Raw genomic sequence first — 21,242 nt, 5'->3', positions numbered from 1 at the left:
GGGTGTCCTACAGCTATAAAATCTCAAAATACCAGTCAAAATATTCTCAGAGAAACTTCCCTGAAAACCATGACCATGATAAAAAGTGATCCTTCAGTTTCTGTTTTCCTATACAGAAGGGTACATAAGGGTAGATGAAAATTATGAGGAATATAAAAACAAATATATGATATACTATGAGGAGGCATCAGAAAACACACTTTAATGTAATTTATTGTGCTTTCTAATTTGATTTATAAACACATCAAAATATATAAATACAGTAAAAGCTTTACACAGTAGAGCATACAGGTACTAAAATATTTACAGCAGACTATATATATTCATATACATTTTTATGAAAAATCATGCATCAAGACTGTGGAAAGAGCCTAATATCTTTATTAGAGCATATTTATGTGAGAAAATCAGATTTGATTTTGTATTATTTCAACATATAGTATGTAATCATAAAGTATGATAAGGTTCAACACAAACAAAAAATTACTATAGCCAGGAGTTTAAGCAATAACGCCAACTACCAGGTTACTTTATTGCATTTCTAATCCGTTACTAAAAGCAAAAACAAACAAAAACAGTGTTATCACTATTATAGACGTCCTTCTATGTGTAAGTTCTTGAGAACTTACCTTTGTTAATTATAACATTTATTAAATAAAAATGAGAGGAGTAAAGGAACATTAATTCCTTCACTGTTAAATAAATGTATACTGGGACTTCCCTGGTGGCGCAGTGGTTAAGAATCTGCCTGCCAATGCAGGGGACATGGGTTCCAGCCCTGGTCCAGGAAGACCCCACATGCTGCAGAGCAACTAAGCCCGTGCGCCACAACTACTGAGCTTGAGCTCTAGAGCCCGCGCGCCACAACTACTGAAGCCTGTGAGCCACAACTACTGAAGGCTGTGCACCTAGAGCCTGTGCTCCACAACTACTGAAGGCTGTGCACCTAGAGCCTGTGCTCCACAACAAGAGAAGCCACTGCAATGAGAAGCCCGCGCACCGCAATGAAGAGGAGCTCCTGCTTGCTGCAACTAGAGAAAGCCCGTGTGCAGCAAGGAAGACCCAACGCAGCTTAAAAAAAAAAAAAATGTATACTGCTTAAGTTTTGAAAGGTCTTTCAGTGTGCTCTTGGTAACTATTTAGGGTCTGAATGCATAGTATAAATATCAATAAATGTTGCAGTGGCCATCCAAGTCCTATGGAATTAGTGAGAAATCTAAATGAAGTGTGAATGGGTCATATTGTATTTTTATATATAGATGCATTGAGTGTGGAAAGATCAAGTGAACCAATTTGATTTGATGAATTTCTTTCTGAGATTATATGGGTATAAAATTCCCATCAGTATACACTGATAAATTACACATTGTGGTTCAAATTTTTAAAATGTTAATACATCTGTGAAAGTGCAAGGGAAGTTACTAGGAAAAGATGATTTGCTACAGAGACATCTTATCTACTTTTAAGAATACAGATGTGAAAATTCAAGACCCAGATTTCTTTCATCTGGACTATCATGTTTTGCTCAAAATGTTGATTTTTCCCTCTAACAAGAGCTAGACTTGAGCCACTTATTTTACTAATAAAATTATATATGTGTATATGTATCCTTTTCTAAATGGTTCTCATGAGGAATTTTGAAAACACCTTTCATGCATTAAACAAATGCTAATAATAACAAAACTTTGCAATATTCATATACAAAGAACAGTACCATTGTTATAATAATACTGAACATATTATCTTACTATATTCATCTTCAGTGTCTACAACGGCCATTCAGAACCGTTTTCCTAGCTATAAAGATTTATAAGAAGTCCACTTTTTAATATGAATTCCAGAAATGTCTACAATGACTAAAAAAATTCCATTGGCAATCTGAGAGTAGATACAACAAAGATTTTCTGAATCATAGGATAATTATTAAAAAAAGGTAATCCCATGTATGCCTACATTCAATCTTAGTGGCGATAAATCAAAAAGCTGAATGAGGGGTTACTGTTCTACAAATACATGTGAGTGTTTACCTCCTTTCTCTTCATATGCACATACCTCTTTGAGTGTCTAAAGTTTCCATATTTTTCACTGGGTTTAAGGTTCTTTATCTAATGCTGGCCCTCATGCCTACTTTTTCTTTCCCCAGTAACAAAATATCTTCCCTAAAAAGTAACTGTGAACTCTAAGTGGGAGGAAAGAGGGGTGCAAATATAAAGTATAATTATACTTTACAGAAGCCAATGGGATTAGCTTTAACATAATGGATATGTATTTTAATTTTATCCCCATCTCATATAGTAACATTTATTCTAAAAGGTTGAAAAAAAGGACAGGCTGAGAAGGAAAGGGTCTATCAGTTGAGTCACAGATTCCCTGGGGGGAAGAAATATGAAAAGCTAAAGGGGATTTCTGAGAAATGAGGAAATAAGAAATAAAATAATATGGGGACAGGAGACAGAAGTCTTAGGATCAGATGACCAAACAGTAAGGAGATTCAGCTAGGTAAGATATAGAATGTTCAAAGAGGGCTTATTGCAAAAGTTACAGAAAATTATGAGAAAACAAGATTTGAAAGGCAAAACCCAAGAGGTACCAGCTAACTTGGTGTCTATAGTGACCAAAGATTTTAAAAGAAGCCAAAAGGGCCCTAACTGGAAAGGTTTTTAGTTGTCAAGGGATCAAAAGGACCAAAGACTAGGAGAAGGATGGGTAGATCTAACTGTAGGGCTTAGGGAAATAATGAAAGAGAAGGATTCAAGGTGAATGACAAAAGGAAACAGTGTTGACTGCTACAACCTTAAGACTGACTGCACAATGTGAAATATGCAATACGTCTAAGATGTGTGCAGTTTCGTTTCTTGAATTCAATTAAGTTACTAGTTTTATGGGTCACTGACCCTTGAAATACCTACACTACATCCAAAGTTAGGCAAGTCAAATAAAAGGACTAGCAAAGTTTTCAGTATTTTGGGCCACGTGGGTGCCTCTATTAAAATCAAATACTAGAGGTATACTTTTATATGGACTAAACTTAGGAAATTTTGATGGTAGACTTTTAAATTTCATTTTCCATACTTTTTTCTGTTGTTGTTCCTTGCTATACATTTTGGAGAAGGTGAGGCAATAATAGTCTGATACAAAAAGAAGTAGGACCTAACGTGTCCTCAGTAAGCAGCTGCTCATTAAGATAATACTTCCAGTTACTGGCTTAGAAAGCAAGATTCTGAGATTACTGCTGAGCCTGGGTCTCTGACTTGTCAACCAAAAAAGCTACTTCCCCTTTAGTATAATGAACTACAGAAGTACAGTTAAACAGTTATCTACGAGGGTTTATTAGCAGGCATAGGATATGGTGGGTGAGCAGAGATACTGATATTTTTTTTGCCAGTGACCAAAATATTTACAAATTTCATAAACTGGAAAGAACTTTCTAAAAAATTAAGACCTGTTTCACAAATTACCAATTCAACTGGAACACTGAATAGCAGAAATGACAAAAGATTTGTTCTTATGGCTCATAAAAAATTTATGTCAGGGCATTCAAGTAAAGTTATTTTCTGTGTTCTGATTTAACGAATCATGTGAGCTGTATCTCGTTGGGTGACACGGATGCTGGCTCACTGAAGCCTACTCTAATGCCTCCCAGCACAGCCTTCTGTGGGACAGTGAGGCCAGAATAACATGTCAGACTGAAGGAACATCAAAGAAAGAAAAGTAGGGCTGGAGATGCTATGAGGTTGGCTCATAACACTTCTTGACCTGTGAGTGTCCAGTAAGTATTCAATGTCCTGTGGGCTTCAATGACCTAACAAGTACCAAGTAGCAACAGTAATGCAGTAATGAATGGTCTTCAAAAGAAGACTTTTGCAATTCAAGCTGAAAAACACTACACTTACTAGATGGTTTTAACTCTATTGAAAGCCTTAGACACCACTAGTGATTTCTTAAAAGGTGGATGAGTATTAAATGTTTTATATATGCTTGTGTAGTATCTACTTTAGTTCCTTTAAATCTGTTTGATTTTAAAGATGTACATTAATTTGGAAAACAAAACTTTTCTGATGATATCACTGATAAAAATGCTGATGAAAAATGAAACAGCATTAGCTATATTGGTAAAAATACAGAAGTAAAATAATGAGGCCATTCAACATTAATAAAATGTACTGTTAAAAAAGAAATTAAGGGGGCTTCCCTGGTGGCGCAATGGTTGAGAGTCCGCCTGCCGATGCAGGGGACATGGGTTCGTGCCCCAGTCCGGGAAGATCCCACAGGTCGCGGAGCAGCTGGGCCCGTGAGCCATGGCCGCTGAGCCTGCGCGTCTGGAGCCTGTGCTCCGCAACGGGAGAGGCCACAACAGTGAGAGGCCCACGTACAGCAAAAAAACAAAAAAAAACAACAACAAGAAATTAAGGGACTAGCCTGTATATATCATACCCCACATGGAGATGTTCTTCCCTTTCAAATGATTACAAATAATATTTGAGAAGAAAAATGCCCTTAGAAGAAAAGACAGTAAAAAATATAAAGAGAATGATTACAACTTATCAAAATATACCATATCACTTTACATGAAAGTTATTTTATCATATAGAAAAGGAAAATAGGCACAAAATAGAGGTACAATATTTTCCAAGAAAGTTTAGAAAATCAATGAATAACTTTGTTTTCCCCTAATCAAAATTCTTTATATTTAGTATTTAGAGTTAAAAATATGAGAGTACTTACAATGACAGCAACACCAAAGCAATTAAGGTCCACTCTGCAGGTTTATGTATAATATTTCTGTTTGTTAATCTGAAAGACAGTAAGATAAAATTTACCCAAAGATTGTTAAATACATAACCCTTCTATTTTTAGATATAATCAGATTTATGATATCATGAAAGAGCACTATTTTTAAATTCTTGTTATATTTGATAGAACAGAGTTAATAGTATAATAATGTGGCTTGATATTCAGTATCTAATAATGGCCATCTCAAAAGGAAGTGTTCTAGCCCCACTTTTATATATTTATAACAATACTACTATTAGACAAGATGGTGATATAAGAACAATATGGGAAACTGAATTGTATGGTTTATTAAAATACATACACAAACACATATACCTCCCTGTAACCATATCCTCTATGTTTTTCCCTAATCAAATGTTTTATTAAAGCTGACAAGGTAAGCAATTTCTGATTTTAATTTTAATTCACCTTTTGTACCTTTCTACCTTGTGCTAGGTTGGCAGCAGGCAATTAAGGGATGTAATAATCCATAATTTACAGAAATGAGAGTTGACTTAATAAATTATAATACTAGGTCTTTATTCAAGAAAACTTAAGTTTTAAAAAATCAGAAGTAAATTCTGTCACTTAGCAGTTGATGACAATAAAATACATTGTAGTCATCTTATTTCTCAGAAAGCATTTTAAAAATATCATTTATAAATCAATAAAAAAAACAGCCAGCAACATCTGATAAAGGACTGTTATCCAAAATATCGAAGAAATCTTAAAACTTAATAGGAAAACAAACTGCCCAATTAAAAATTGGGTCCAAGACTTCAACAGACACCTCACTAGAGAAGATATACAGATGGCAAATAAGCATATGAAAAGATGCTCCACATCATATGTCATCAGGGAGATGGAAATTAAAACAATGAGATATACCACACTATTAGAATGGCCAATATCCTGACCATCAACAAAACCAAATGCTGGCAAGGATGCGAAGTAAGAGGAACACTCATTCATTGCTGGTGGGAAAAAAAAAATGGCACAGCAATTTCGGATGACACTCTGGTATTTCTCACAAAACTAAACATAGTCCTATCATATAATCCAGCAATCACACTCCTTGGTATTTATTTACCCAAAGGAGTCGAAAACTTATGCCCACACAAAAACCTGCACATGAATGTTTATAGCAGCTCTACTAATATAACTGTCAAAAACTGGGAAGCAACCAAGATACTCTTCAGTAGGTAAATGGATAAACTCTGGTACATCCGGACACTAGAATATTATTCAGCCCTAAAAAGAAATGAGCTAGTGGGACTTCCTTGGTGGTCTAGCAGTTAAGAATCTGCCTTCCGATGCAGGGGACGCGGGTTTGATCCCTGGTTGGGGAACTAAGATCCCAAATGTTGCGGGGCAACTAAGCCCACGTGCCGCAACTACTGAGCCTGCGCGCCACAACTAGAGAGAAGCCCATGTGCTGCAACGAAAGGTCCCACATGCCGTGACAAAGATCCTGAGTGCTGAAACTAAGACTCGATGCAGCCAAATAAATAACACCATAAAAAAAAAAGGGCTATCAAGCCATGAAAAGACATAGAGGTATTTTAAATGCATATTATTTAAGTGAAATTTAAATGCATATTTTTTAAGCGAAAGAAGCCAGTCTGAAAAGGCTACAAACTGTATGATTCCAAGTATATGACATTATGGAAAAGGTAAAATTATGGAGCTAGTAAAAAGATCAGGGACTTCCCTAGTGGTCCAGTGGTTAAGATTCTCAGCTCCCAGAGCAGGGGGCCTGGGTTCGATCCCTGGTCAAGGAACTAGAACTGGCATGCCGCAACTAAGAGCCCTCATGCCTCAACTAAAAGATCCCGCATGCTGCAACTAAAGATCCCGCATGCGGCAATGAAGATCCTGCACGTGGCAACTAAGACCTGGCGCAGCCAAATAGCTAGCTAGCTAGCTAGCTAAATAAATAAATAAATATTTAAAGAGATCAGTGGTTGCCAGGAGTTGTGGGGTGAGGGAGGATAGATGAATAGGTGGAGTGCAGAGGATTTTTAGGTCAGTGAAAATACTCTGTTACTATAATAATGGATAGATGTCATTATACATTTGTCCAAACCCACAGAATGCACAACACCAAGAGTTAATGATGTCATTAACATAGGTGCATCAATTATAGCAAATGTATGACTCTGGTGCGGGATGGTTTTACCAGGGAAGGCTACGTGTGTGGGGGAAGGGGGCATAAGGAAAATCTCTGTACCTTTCTCCCAATTTTGCTATGAACCTAAAACTGATTTTAAATAAAGTCTATGGAAAAAAAAACAGCCAATAAATAAATTAGCAAAGGACATGAGCAGGCAATTTACAGAGGAGGAAAGCTGAATGGCCAGTAAACATTTGAAAAGGAGCTCAATCTCACTATTAATCTGGGAAATATAAAATTTCACTCCATTACATTGGCAAAAATAGAAGATTAACAATACCAAGGGTTGGTGAGGACACGAAGAAATATTGCTTTTTTTCCTTTTTTTTTGTGGTACTCGGGCCTCTCACTGCCGCGGCCTCTCCCATTGCAGAGCACAGGCTCCAGATGCGCAGGCTCAGCGGCCATGGCTCACGGGCCCAGCCGCTCAGTGGCATGTGGGATCCTCCCGGACTGGGGCACGAACCTGTGTCCCCTGCATCGGCAGGCGGACTCTCAACCACTGAGCCACCAGGGAAGCCCAGAAATACTACTTTTAACACACTGTTGATGTGAGTAATCAAACCATTCAGCAATATCTAATAATACTGAAAATGCATATGAATAACTTCTAAATATAAACCTTAAACTCTCTCACTATGCATAAGGAAATGTATATGAAGATGTTTGATGTGACACTGCTTATAACAGAAAATATAATAAATGGTGGCATTTTTATAGAAGACTAAACAGCTGTTAAAAAGAATGAACTTACACATTTTGCTCATCATAATTTGAATGAAAGCAAGTATGGTATGACATTATTTATAAAAATCAAGAACAGACAATATTCATATTTATGGACACAAATATGTGTACTAAAAGTATAAAAACAAAGACTGGAAAGATATACACGAAATTCACAGTACTGGTTGCTTCTGGGAGGAAAGGAGAATGGATTGGGGAAGAGGACAAAGAGGACTTCATGTTTTAGGTCTTTTGCATTGGTGATTCCATCTGCCTGAATGATAAGTTTTCTTACGTCACCTTTGCAGTAGGGTCTACCTGGGCCACACTATTAGTAAGTGCAACTCCCTCCACCTCCCAGCCCCAAACTCTTGACTTTCCTTATCCTGCTATATATTTTTCTTTATCCTCGTACCACTTACCACCTTCTAACATACGGTTATTGTTTATTTTCTGTTTTGCCTGGGCTGAGGGCAGGAATCTTTGTGTTCTTCACATATTTATTCCAAGTGCCCAGAATAAGAGTCAGAAGAAATTCAATTAATTTTTTCTGAATGAATTAACTTATAACATTTTATTTATTTTATTGAAAAAGGTATGTCTTAATAGATTTGATTAATTCTGAGTGGAGATGTGTATCTTTGTTACATTACTCTGAATATTTTCCATAGTTAAAATGTCTACAAATGTTTCCATAGTTAAAAGTCTATATGATATAAAAAGCAAGTACAGTATAGTGGTTAAAGAGTCTGACAGATATGGGTTCAATATTCAGATCTGTCATTAGTCGTGTTTTACCTTGGACACATTCAATGGCTGTAAAACTTTTTTTTTTTTTAATTTAGTAAAATGGGGACAATAGTACTACCTACCTCACAGGGTTCTTGTGAGGATTAAACGTACAAACGACGTCCATGTTGCCAAATCCAATGGACATTTCTCAGTTCCCACCTTAATATACCAGGAGCATTTGACACAGTTGATCAATCCCTTCTCCTTGGTACACTTTCTACACTTGGTTTCCCCTCGCCTGATTCCCCTCCCCTCTCACTGGCACTCCTTTTGAGATTTTGGATCACCCCTTCTGAGATTTTGGATCACCCCAGGGCCTCTGCCCTTGTGTCTCTGCTCTCCTCTATATGTGCTCATTCCCTTGGTGATGTCATCCAATCTCATAGTATTAAATATTAGATAACTATGTGCTCACAACTCTTAAATTTATTATCTCTAGCCTGTACCTCTTCCTTGAATTACAGACTTCTATATCTAGTGATCTACCTTCATTTCCACTTGAATGTCTAATAGGCATCTCAAAACTTCAGTATAGCCAAAATTGATTTCCTTATCTTCCCCCGCAAACTGGGTCCTCTTGCAGGTATCTCCATCTCAGTAAATGGCTACCCAATCCTTCTAGAATCCAGTTGCTCAAGCCAAAAATTTTGTGGGTAACCTCGACTCTCTTCATATCCCATGTCAAATCAGTCATCAAATCCTGATGGTTCTATTTTCAAAATAAAATCTTATCGCTTTTTATTACCTCCACTACTTTCACCTTGGTCAACATAATTTCTTGCCTAGATTATGGAAACAATATCCTAAACAACATCTAAACGGTCTTCCTGCCTCTGACCATCTACTATACTTCTCAAATCAGCAGACAGAGTGATACTGCTAAAAATATATGTCAGATCACATCCTTCCCCTATTCAGAATCCACAAACTGCTTTCCATCTCACTCAGAGTAAAAGTCAAAGAATGACCATGGCTCCAAGGACTATATAACTATACTATAGCCATTCCCTGCCCTTTACTTCTCTGACCATATCTCTTTGTACCTTTGCCTCTGCTCATTTCTCCAGCCTCACCAGCATCCTTAATATTCTGTGAACATACCAGGCCTGCTTCTGCTTCAGGGCATTTGCACCTGTTGTTCCCTGTCTGATATATTTTCATAGATAGCAACATGGCTTGTTCCCTCACCAACTGTTAGGTCTTTATACAGATGGCACCTTCTCAATGAGGTCTTCCCTGACCAGCCTATTTAAAAATCACAACTTCCTCCTTAGTACCATTCCTTTTTCCCTGCTTCTGGAGAGAAAAGGAGGAGAATGAACTGGGAAAGGGAAAAAGGTATATCACCACATAGTAACACACATATTGTCTTTAAAATTTTACATATCCTCTCCATTAGAATAGTTAATGAGAGAAGGAATTTAATTTTATTCACTGTTTTATCTGTAGCAACTAAAACAGAATCTATCACATAACCAAAAAAGGCCAAAGAAGGGTAAGCATGTAAGAAAAAAAAATGTCAAAAACAGTTAAATAGAATTTCCTTTTCTATTGTATTCAAATCTCCCAAAGCCAAGACAAATTTAAGATTTCATGAATTTATTTACTTGTTCAGAAAAAAATCTAGTGAGTGCCTGCTCTATGCTACCATTTCAGGCATTGGGGAAAACACAAGGTCCCTGCTTTCACTTCAAAGTACTTTAAGTGGCAGAACAGCAACATTTTTACCTGCTATCATATTTCCCCTTTTGCTGAGCCAAAATAATTTCAAGCACAGATGCTAAATTATCATACTTAACTATTTTCTGAGTGATAATTCAAAAATTAAAACAGTAATATTTGATAGAAAACATTTTTAAAGCAGTTCCAAAATATAATTGGAAATTCAATACAGATTTAGGAAACATACACTGAGTCATCACTGATGAAATTTAAAAAGGACTTGTGTGTCAAAATACAACTTTAATTCAAATCATATTTAGAAAAATATCTTGCTTCAACAATGACAACAGTGAATCATTACCAAGCAGCTTCTGATGGAACCACTATGACAGGTAAATCAATGTAACATTCCAGATAAATGACTAAGATGCAATTCAGTGGAAAGCACAGCTCTATTCACTGGGGAAAGATTCTTCAAAGAGCTGAAAAAGCTGCTTCATGTTTACTTCTAACAGGCTCTCAACTCTGGCTGAATATTAGGATCACCTGGGGGTCTTCTGAAAAACACTAATGTCTGAGCCCAACCCCAGCCAAATGAAACTCAATCTCTAGGGGTGGAGCCAGGCATCTGCAGTTGTTAAAAGCTCCCCCAGGTAATTCTGATGCACAACTGGCTTAAGAATCACTGTTCTACAAGTTCCTATTATTGGTTATCATTTCAAAGAGAAAGATATGGTTATTTATGTCAACTCTCCCACCATCAGTATTGATTGAAAAGATCTCCCAACACTAGTCACTGTCATCAATACGGCGTTTTCCCAGAGACTTCACCTAGAAGACCTAGCCTATGGTCACATACCTGTTAAAATTGTCCTGCCAGAATGTGAAGACCCCAAAACGCATTATCTTACCAGAGGTATTTCTGTATTATAAGTAACAGACATTTTGCTAAAAGGCAGCAAAGTCAATGTAAGTAATTTTTATTAAAGCTATAGACTTTGACTTGCAGGTACTAAAGAGTAAATATTTTCAAAAATAACTTAACAACAACATTTTTATATATAGCATCCCCTACACCAAAACAAAGAAGAATTTTTTGGCTTATTTCTGCAGAAATTGTTGAATTTCAAACATATATAAAGATAGAACATAAAATCAACTCCCATACAGTCATCACAACTTTAACAATTATCAACTCCTGGTCAATCATGTTTCATCTATACAACCTCATATTCAACATCACCCTATGAAGCAAATCCCACACATCATATTGTTTCATCTAGGCTTTATTTTAATTTAGTGTAAATAATGCAGAAAGTAACTTGAAAAAACTTAAATAAGAATGACAGAAAAAGGTGATAAAATAACAGTTTATAAATATAAAAGGAAAGTGATATTTGAGTCTTCTCATTTCTGCAGTCTGTTGGCTACCTCTTACTAAACTAAAGAACACTGTGCCTCTTGTCTTGGCTAGCTTATGTGTCACAGAAAGCACAGGTAATAGAATCCTCTCAAGTAGAGTTCTTACTTGGGGTCTAGAGTGGTGATAAATGAAGTTACTTTAAAAAAAACCTTTAATACTAATAATTACTGAGACAACCAATAGATTCCTTTAAAAAATTTTTTCAGGGGCTTCCCTGATGGCGCAGTGGTTAAGAATCCACCTGCCAATGCAGGGGACACGGGTTCGAGCCCTGGTCTGGGAAGATCCCGCATGCCACGGAGCTACTAAGCCCGTGTGCCATAACTACTGAGCCTGTGCTCTAGAGCCCGTGAGCCACAACTACTGAGCCCATGCGCCTACAGCCCGTGCTCCGCAACAAGAGAAGCCACCACAATGAGAAGCCTGCACGCCGCAATAAAGTGTAGCCCCCGCTTGCCATAACTAGAGAAAGCCTGCACCCAGCAATGAAGACCCAATGCAGCCAAAGATAAATTTATAAAAAAATTTTTTTCAGCTTTACTGAGGTATAACTGACACATAGTAATTATATATTTAAGGTACACAAGTTGATGTTTTGATATATGTATACGATGTGAAATGACCACCACAATCAAGTTAAATAACATTTCCATCACATAGAATTACCATTTTCTTCCTTTCTTCCTTTCTTCCTTCCTTCCTCCCTCCCTCCCTCTCTGTCTCTCTTTCTATCTTTCTTTCTTTCTTTTTGGTGAGGCCACTTAAGATCTATCCTCTCAACTTAGATTTGGGGTCTAAACCTAACTACTAGTTGTGTGATTTGAGATTACTTAATCTCTCATCTCTCATCTGTAAAATGAGGACAATACCACTATTTTTTGGAAATTAAACGTGTAAAGTGCCAAGCACAGTCCGGCAGATAGTAAGTACTATATTGAATACACGTATTGACATGGACTAAACATTATTACCAGCGCTGCTTCAAAAGACCAAAATAACAAATAGCCTGGACAGTGAGTGGTTTCCAACCTGAAATGCCTAAATTTCTAGGGCACATAAAGTAATAATGTGGCAATCTTGCAGTTGTAGCCAAACATTTTTTTCCAATGGGTTTCCAGTAAGTTCTGAGAACCTCAGAATAGTTAAAAAAAAAGAAAGAAAGAAAACATACAATTAGGTAGAAAAACAGCTTTAGAAAATATAGGCAGAGTAAGTTGAATCACTTGTTCATTTACCCCACTATTCTAAATGAGTGGGGTAAAAAATGAAGTACAAAATTCATATTTGTAGTTCAAGATCAAAGGCTTTATTCTAATATTTCATCTAATGTGTCTTTTGTGACTTTACCAGTTTGCTCAGAATGGTGATTAAATAAACACTGTCTGCAAGAAATTGAGTAACAAGTCTTTTAAAAATCAATGAAACAGAGTAGCACCTGGTCTTCATCTTCCCTCAGCTAACCTTTCTTTATATGATATTTACTTCCTAATAAATCCACACTGTACATATCTATTCAAACTTTATCATGAATGTAGACAGTTGAAAAACACTTTTGTTTTCTTTTGGATGCATGGTTTTGTGACAGGTATACGACCTAGGCCTAAAAAAACAAGTGTCTCTCTCTTCCTAACTAAATAGAAATGCAAAGAAGTTCAGCTTTCATCTTGGTGTTTGGCCCAAACCCTCCTTTTAGCAAAGCATTTAGTCAGTCTTCCAAAGGCCTAGGCCAATTTGAGCATCATTTCTGGCATTCAATGATCTTGTAATTGCATAGTTACCATGACATCCAATGAGTGTAACAATGTCAGTAATTAGCACAATCATGTCATTCAGATTTATTGTTATTCCCTGAATATTCACTTTCAAATATAAACATTCTAGATGAAATGGAGTGAAAATGTTCTTATGTGCTTGTTTTATCAGTCAATATAAGAGTAAAATGCTGTAGTAATTAATGTTGCTTAGGAAAACTTAATTTTATGCATAAAAGAATTAGTAAAAATTTTCAGTTATTTAGCAAAATAGATTGACAGTTAATACAAATATGTCATACATTAAATAGGTAACTTCCTCAAGAACATTATATCTTGGAAAAAATGTTTATAAAAATTCAAATAATGTAAGACAAAATAATAGAGATTAGATGTATCATAATTCAGTCTTTGCAGAACTGTATAATGTACTACCATTCATAACATTAAAGAAAATAACATTTAAGACCTGTATTTAAATTTCAGTTATTTACTTCCATTTAAGTCATAAATTTTTCAAGAAAACATCCTATCAGGGAATTCTTCACACCTTGTGATGATGAATTAAAAACAATGTTACCTCATAATACCATGGGATGGAAAAATACCTAAACTATGTAAATAAAGGATGGGCAATAATTCAAATATAATCTCTAATCAAAATAATTTTTAAGATGTTAAGACAAGCCTGTTAGAGAAAATTAGGGTACCCCAAACACATTTTGTTTAGTAAAACTTCACAGTAAACAACTCTACAAGAATGTCTTAATATAGTCTTAGGTCTATGAAGGCTGAAGATTCAAACATAAAGTGTTACAAACAATCCTTTTCAGTAGCTGAAGATGAAGAATTTTTGAGACATGCCTAAACTTTGAATCCTAGCTCCTTGAATCCTAGCTCCTCAAATAAATTAAAATAATAATTTATTTGAAAACATTTTCCTGAATTACTTTGCGGCACACAAAAAGGTTGGTGATGTTTTCAAATGTGCTGGTTGAAAGTGTATATCTATTTGGTATTACCTATGTACAATACAGGGACTGCAAGAGAAATCTAATTGCTGACAGTGCCAAGAAACTGTTCCTGTATTATAATTGTAAACTTTAAAAATCTTACTACTACTGTTGGCAATAAACTATAATAATAATTGATTTTTTGGATGAAATGATTCTTTTACCCTAGAAGTTCATCCTATGTTGGTGCTATCTGGCTTTAGCCACAGACAAATATTAATTTAACTTTGGGTCACTGGCATTGGGCCAAAATGCGTATTTGGTACACCTCTACTAATAACGTATTTAGAGGCCTATCTCTATGCTTCTTAGTAGAGAACCTCGTCTTAGCCTGTTGAATATTTTTACCTTGATAGTTGCAGAAAAATCCCAACTGCTCCACTTGGTAATTGATATTCTCTATTCTTCCTGTCCTTGTCTGATCACTTTAAGTCTGTTCCACACTACTCAAAGCTAAATTATCCACTGTTTTGCACTGCTCTCTGTGCTCACCTTGTCTTCTCACAGGAGTTCTTCCTCAAGGGTGGGCATTAGTCTTCTTCTGTATTGTCCATAGTGCTGGTCATCTGATATTTATTTACTAATTCACTAAAATCCAAGATGTCACTGACTAACCACCTTTGTGTCTCAGATATTCCCCTTCTTAATTTTAGCATAAATAAACTATCCCAAACTAAACATATCAAGGTTTGAGCAAATAAGGGGTTGCATTTAACAAAAGATATAAGCTGGAGGGGGAGGGACAAATTGGGAGATTGGGATTGACATATACACACTACTACATATAAAACAGATAACTAATAAGGACCTTCCTACTGTACAGCACAGGGATGGGAAAAGAAACTAAAAAAGAGTGGATATATGTATACGTATAACTGATTCACTTTGCTGTACACTTGAAACTAACACTGTAAATCAACTACAATAAAAATTAAACAAACAAAAACAAAAGAAAACAAAAGATATAAGTAATGTTTAGTGGAAGAGAAAATAAAACAGTATTTAGATTTAAGACAATGAAGGTAACTCATTTACTTCCTTCATGCCTTAGTCTACTATGGATTCTGCAAGGCAATTACATAAAGTCAAAATAACTGAGAAGGAAAATCCTAATATTAACACTAACCTGAAAGTTCGGACAAGATTTTTAAGTTGTGTGTAAACATCTCCTAATGTAATCTGAAGAGGCCCCATAAGTCCAGGCAATCTGAAAATAAAAAATTATATTTCCTTTAAAATATAATTATATAGATACATTTCTGGAGGTCTTGCCTAAGTCTGGATTTTCCATAGGGAAACATTGAAGTGGAGACAATTAAGCAAGGTTGTAACTGGTAAGAAGTCATAAAGAAATATTTCAAAATAACTCCACACTCTTATTTTGTAGCCTATGCTACAGAATGAGGCACTGAAATGCAAAAATATCATTTTGGCTGACATCTATATTCTTGTCTCTAGTATTTCTTAACTTTTTATTTTCAAATATTAAATAAATGGAAAGAACACAGGCCAGAAGAACTGCCCTCCAAATGGTCCAATATGGGAGTGTGGCATATTTCTTATTACATCCTTATGGTAAGAGTAAACATTAGTACATTTCTAGAGAGCAATTTGACAATATATACTAATATTTTAAATGTGGACACTCTTTGACCCAATAGTTTTACTATGAAAAAATTTATCCTAAAGAAATAATCAAACATAAAAAAGATGGTTATTGGAGAAATATTTTTAGTAGTGAAAAAATGGTAACAAATGTCCATCAATAGGTGGTTAAATAAATTATGATATAACCAAATAATAAAATCTTTAAAATAATAATATAAATCTATATTTTTTAATGTGGAAAGATATTCATGATAAATGTTAAGTGAAAAATGCATATGTAGTATTATTCCATTTTCATAAAAACATACATGTTATAATGCAATTGCATATCACACATAGTATATATCAAACATATGTCATTCTCTCTAGGTTTAGACTATACCAGAGGGAACCAAAGGGAATGAATATACACACACCAGCTATACCACATATATGTCAGGGATAAACATCAAAATATTAATAGTTGCTGTTGAGTGGTGGGATTACAGGTGATTTTTGCTTCCTTATTTATATCACTTTCTACAGCCTAAATCTTCTGGAATAAGCATGTATTACTTTTTAAAAAAACTTATTTTAAAACACGTTTCAAAATAGAGACAGTAACAATAACCCCATATTTTTATTCCCAGATTCAATCTCCCTATATTTTGTTACATTTGCTTCATTTTTCCTTTTTTTTTTGCAATATCTTAAAGTAAATCCCTGACATCATGTCATTTGACCCCTAAATTATTCCTCATTTATCTCTAAATACAAGTGCATTTTCATATATAATAATAAAACCATCACACCTAACCAAATTAACAATTCCTTAATATCATCTAATACTCAGTGCATATTTCATGTTCTTTGATTCTCTAAAAGTTTTTTGTACAGTTGGTGCTACTTTTACAATGAGAAAAAACTCAACTGCTTTCGTAAACAACCAACCAAAAAAATCCCTATGTCACTATAATTATTTTGTTTTCAGTGTTCTTTGTGCTTCTTCTTAAATTATCCCACCACTTCTCAAATTTAGTTCCTGCCCTAATATCGATAACTTCGTCTTCTAGCAGGGTTCCTTTTGGTATCTTCTGTTGTAGCCCAAACCCATAAGGAACAGAATTCGTTCAATGACATGCCTATGTGGTCTTAAATTTAAAACTGGGTACTTTCATTAGATAAAAAGTCTAGAAAACTATTTTCACATAAATCCCTACCTACTAAATTACATGCTAGTATAGTTAATCTATCCCAACTTTCAAAACCTTTGTAACTAAAATCAAGGACTGATATCTTCTTATCCTATGAATCAGACAGATGGTGACTTACACTGTTGTCTAAACTAATATTTAACAGAAACAAATGTACAAGTATGAAGAGCAGGTAAAAGACAAAACAGATTTATTATATATGAAGAGTCTAACACATAACAGGCATTCAATAAATATTAATTTAAACACTTATTTAACATGTAAAATTTAGAGAACTAAGCTGTTCAAAGTACTATGGCTTCTAGAAAATAGGCTTTTCTTATTTTTGAACTACTACAAAATTAAGACTTCTGCACGTGCACAGCACCTTAAATACTGACTGAAAACACCTTTCTGTCTTTCCTGCTGAAGAAAAAAAATGCTGACTGAAAAGTTCAAGATAGCCGTCACACCTCTGAAAAAAAGATTTTCAAGCTCCTTTTGAAAGAGAAACCAAGACTGCAATTTTCAAATGTCATTTATGACTGGGCTAATTACAAGAACAACAACTTCCACTACGGGAAGCTTAAAACTAAATTGCAAAATTCAAGTTGTTGAGTGTGAAACGGTTCTATGAATATGTATATAGAATAAGTCAATAAACCGTTAAACCTTTATAAAATCTTATTTACACGTGAAACTGATGTGACACATTTACCACAAATCAGTATTTAAATGGGTCTAGCTCTGATATTTTTTTCCTGACTTCACTAGATTATTAAGTGGGAGTGAGGCAGTTTGATTTTCTACTCCCATAATATCAACCTTCCTCTTTATTATGTGTCTCTATGTCTTCTACACAAAACAATTTCAATATTCTTTGGTAGGACATCTTAAAAATCTAAATTTCGGGCTTCCCTGGTGGCGCAGTTGTTGAGAGTCCGCCTGCCAATGCAGGGGACACGGGTTCGAGACCTGGTCCAGGAAGATCCCACATGCCGCGGAGCAACTAAGCCCGTGCGCCACAACTACTGAGCCTGTGCTCTAGAGCCCGTGAGCCACAGCTACTGAAGCCCACACACCTAGAGCCCGTGCTCCGCAACAGGAGAAGCCACTGTAATGAGAAGCCTGCGCACCGCAATAAAGAGTAGCCCCCGCTCGCCGCAACTAGAGAAAGCCTGCGCGCAGCAACAAAGACCCAATGCAGCCAAAAATAAATAAATTAATTTAAAAAAAAAAAAAAATCTAAATTTCTCAGGTGACAAAATCCACGTAAACTTTACACATTATTCTTCTGTTCAAAATTCAAGGATTACACCAATAAGTTATGAACCCACACATACCAAATTAATTTAAATATTATAAACATGGAATGATAATTACATACTTACATTTTACTCAATTTTTCAAGTACGATGCGTTTTCTAATCTGGTTCTGAGAACTTGAATCTATCAGTGGAAAGGTGGGATCATGCTGAATCACATTTTCAAACAAAGCAAAATAAAATCATAAATTTACATTCTTTCCTTGATAAGAACAACAAGCATTAAAACACAAAAAGTTTATACCTGTGGTATGGTAGAATAAAAATTAGACTTCAGAATTAGAATATTTAAATTTGAGTGTCAGCTCAGTCAGTAGGCTAGTATGAACTTGCTTGAGCCATCTGCCCTCTTTTGAGAGCATTTTCTCATCTGTATAATAGGGATACTAATACCTTCTTTATTAAATGAGAAAATGTATATAAAAAGACTTCGTAAAATGCTAAATACTATATAAATATAGGAGATTAAAGGACTAAAATTATCAAATGCTATAAATGTATTATGGGAAATTCCACTTCTAGAAACGGCAGACAAGATAATTCAAACCACTTCTTCTGCTGAAAAACTGAAAAAACTGGGAAAAAACCCACGATTGTTTGAAAGCATCAGAGAGCTAATAAGGTAGTAAAGAATTATGGTCTGAGATTCTGGAGAAAGTAATTCCAGAGAAGGCACTGACTAATTCCAGAAGAGGCAATTTAGATAATGAGAACCTGAGCATCAGAGTTCAGGGCATGCCAAGAAGGAAGAGGTACTGTCAACCTACCCCAAACTTGAGACCAGGACTTAGAAGGACCATACTCCAGGAGTAAGAATGAAGAGGAAATGGACTGGCTCTTGCAGGGACTGAAGCCCAACTTCAAATCATCTTAATCACTGATTGGATTAAAGTGATTTGGTGGGACTTCCCTGGTGATTTGGTGGGACTTCCCTGGTGATTCAGTGGGTAAGACTCTGCACTCCCAATGAAGGGGGCCTGGGTTCAAAACCTAGTCAGGGAACTAGACCAGCAAATCATCTGCCAGAAGCAAACACAAATCTGTTCTAGAGGAAGATAACATCAGCCTGGGTTTCAAGCTATCTCTAATTTTTATTATGCAATGTTTGCCACATAATAAAACAATAAGAAAACAAGACAATATGATCAAAATCTGAAACATTAGCTCATAGAAATCAACCCCTAGGAAATCCATGTAATGAAGTTATCAACCTTATTTAGAATAACTATGCTGAATATATTCAAAGAAAAATAACAAGATGGAAAATTTTAGCAGAGAACTGGAAGCTATATAAAAAAACCAAACAAAACTCCTAGTAACTGAAAAAACAGAGTATTTAAAAGAACTCAATGGATAGATTTAATAACATAGTAGAAAAGACTGAAGAGAGAATACTGATTTGGAAGATATCCAGAATGAAGCACAGACACACACCCCTCTCCTCCCACCCCCCGGCTTGGGGTAATGCAAAGCACAAGAGAATATAAAAAACAGAAGATACAGTGAAAAAGACTAACATATCTGCAATTGGAGTACCAGGTAGAGAGGAAAGGGAGAATGGGACAGAAGCAATACCTGAAGAGATAATAACTGAGAATATTCCAAAACTGATAAAAGAAATCAAGTCACAGATTTAAGTATACAATAGCCAAAAGAATAAATACAAATATAATCACACACAAAGCATTCTAAAATTGACGGTAACCAAAGACAAAAAAAAAAAAATCTTAAAAGTAGCTAAAGGAAGAAACAGTATTTTCAAATAAGAGAAATAAATGGAAGCCAAAAAACAATGAATATGTATTTTAAATGGGCTGCAAGAAAATAACTACTAATTTAGAATTAATTTAGAATTCAGTGTCCAGGAAAACATCTTTCAAAAGTGAAAGTAAAATAAAGAATGTCCTGACAAAACTGAGAAGATTCATCATTAGCAAACTGACACTAATGGAAAAAAAGGATATTCTTCAGGCCCAAGGCAAACGATCCCAGATGAAGGAATGGAGATGCAGGAAGGAATGAAGAACAGTAAAAGAGTAATTAATTGGATAAATCCAACTTAATACCGACTATAAACAATCTTGTAGGAATTAAAAATACAGAGACAATAAAAGTACACAACAACAGAGCACGTTAAGTCAAGATGGGGTAAACGGAATTAAAGTTTCTAAGGTACTAATTGTCCAGGAAGCAATAAAAGTATTAACTTATATTAGATTTTAATAAGACACAGATTCAGTTTTTAATCTTTAGGGAAACCAATTAATGATCAGTAAAAGAATGTATAAAAACTAGCTAACAGAGGGCAAAAAATGGAATAATGATATCTGATCCAAAGAAAGCAAGAAAGGAGAGAAGAACACAGAACAGGTGGGACATGCAGAAAGCAACAAGTGAGATGCTAGATTTAAACCCAAATATATCAATTGTGACACTAAATGTAAATGGACTAAATTCTCTACGTAACGGACAAAGATTATCAACCTAGATTTTTTTAAAAAAAAGATAGTCCTTGAAAATACTAATAAAAGAATGAGAGTGTCAGGAAAGTAGATCTTGTAAAGCCAAAAATAAATAAATAAAATCAATGGAAAGCAAAGTCACTCCATATGCTAAGAGGTTAGATTTACCAGGAAGACATAATAATCTCACATTTGCACCCAAGATCATTGTCTCAAAATATTAAAAGTAAAATTCACAAAACTGAAAGGAAAAATAATCAATTTATAATTATGCTGAGAGATTTTGACCCACCTTGCCCATCTCTCTCAGTAACTTAAGGAATGAGCAAACAAACAAACAAAACAAAAAAGAAAGAAGGAAA

At 35.2% G+C, this 21,242-nt stretch overlaps 1 protein-coding gene across 4 annotated transcripts in view; it reads right to left on the bottom strand.

Moving 5' to 3' along the window:
• Positions 1-21,242, bottom strand: part of RPAP2 (RNA polymerase II associated protein 2) — an 84,924-nt gene that overhangs the window by 31,301 nt on the left and 32,381 nt on the right. For 3 of the 4 annotated variants that reach the window (XM_032622292.1, XM_032622284.1, XM_032622311.1), the window contains 3 exons: positions 18,485-18,567; positions 15,440-15,520; positions 4,726-4,794 (listed from right to left, as the gene is read on the bottom strand). In XM_032622292.1, coding sequence (XP_032478183.1) covers positions 4,726-4,794; positions 15,440-15,520; positions 18,485-18,567 — 233 coding nt within the window. The remainder of the gene's footprint in view (positions 1-4,725; positions 4,795-15,439; positions 15,521-18,484; positions 18,568-21,242) is intronic. The other variant, XM_032622301.1, reaches the window with a different exon arrangement.

This window comes from Phocoena sinus, chromosome 1 (genome assembly GCF_008692025.1).
Source record: "Phocoena sinus isolate mPhoSin1 chromosome 1, mPhoSin1.pri, whole genome shotgun sequence".
Lineage (NCBI taxonomy): Eukaryota > Metazoa > Chordata > Mammalia > Artiodactyla > Phocoenidae > Phocoena > Phocoena sinus.
This window is presented reverse-complemented; position numbering and strand designations above follow the sequence as displayed.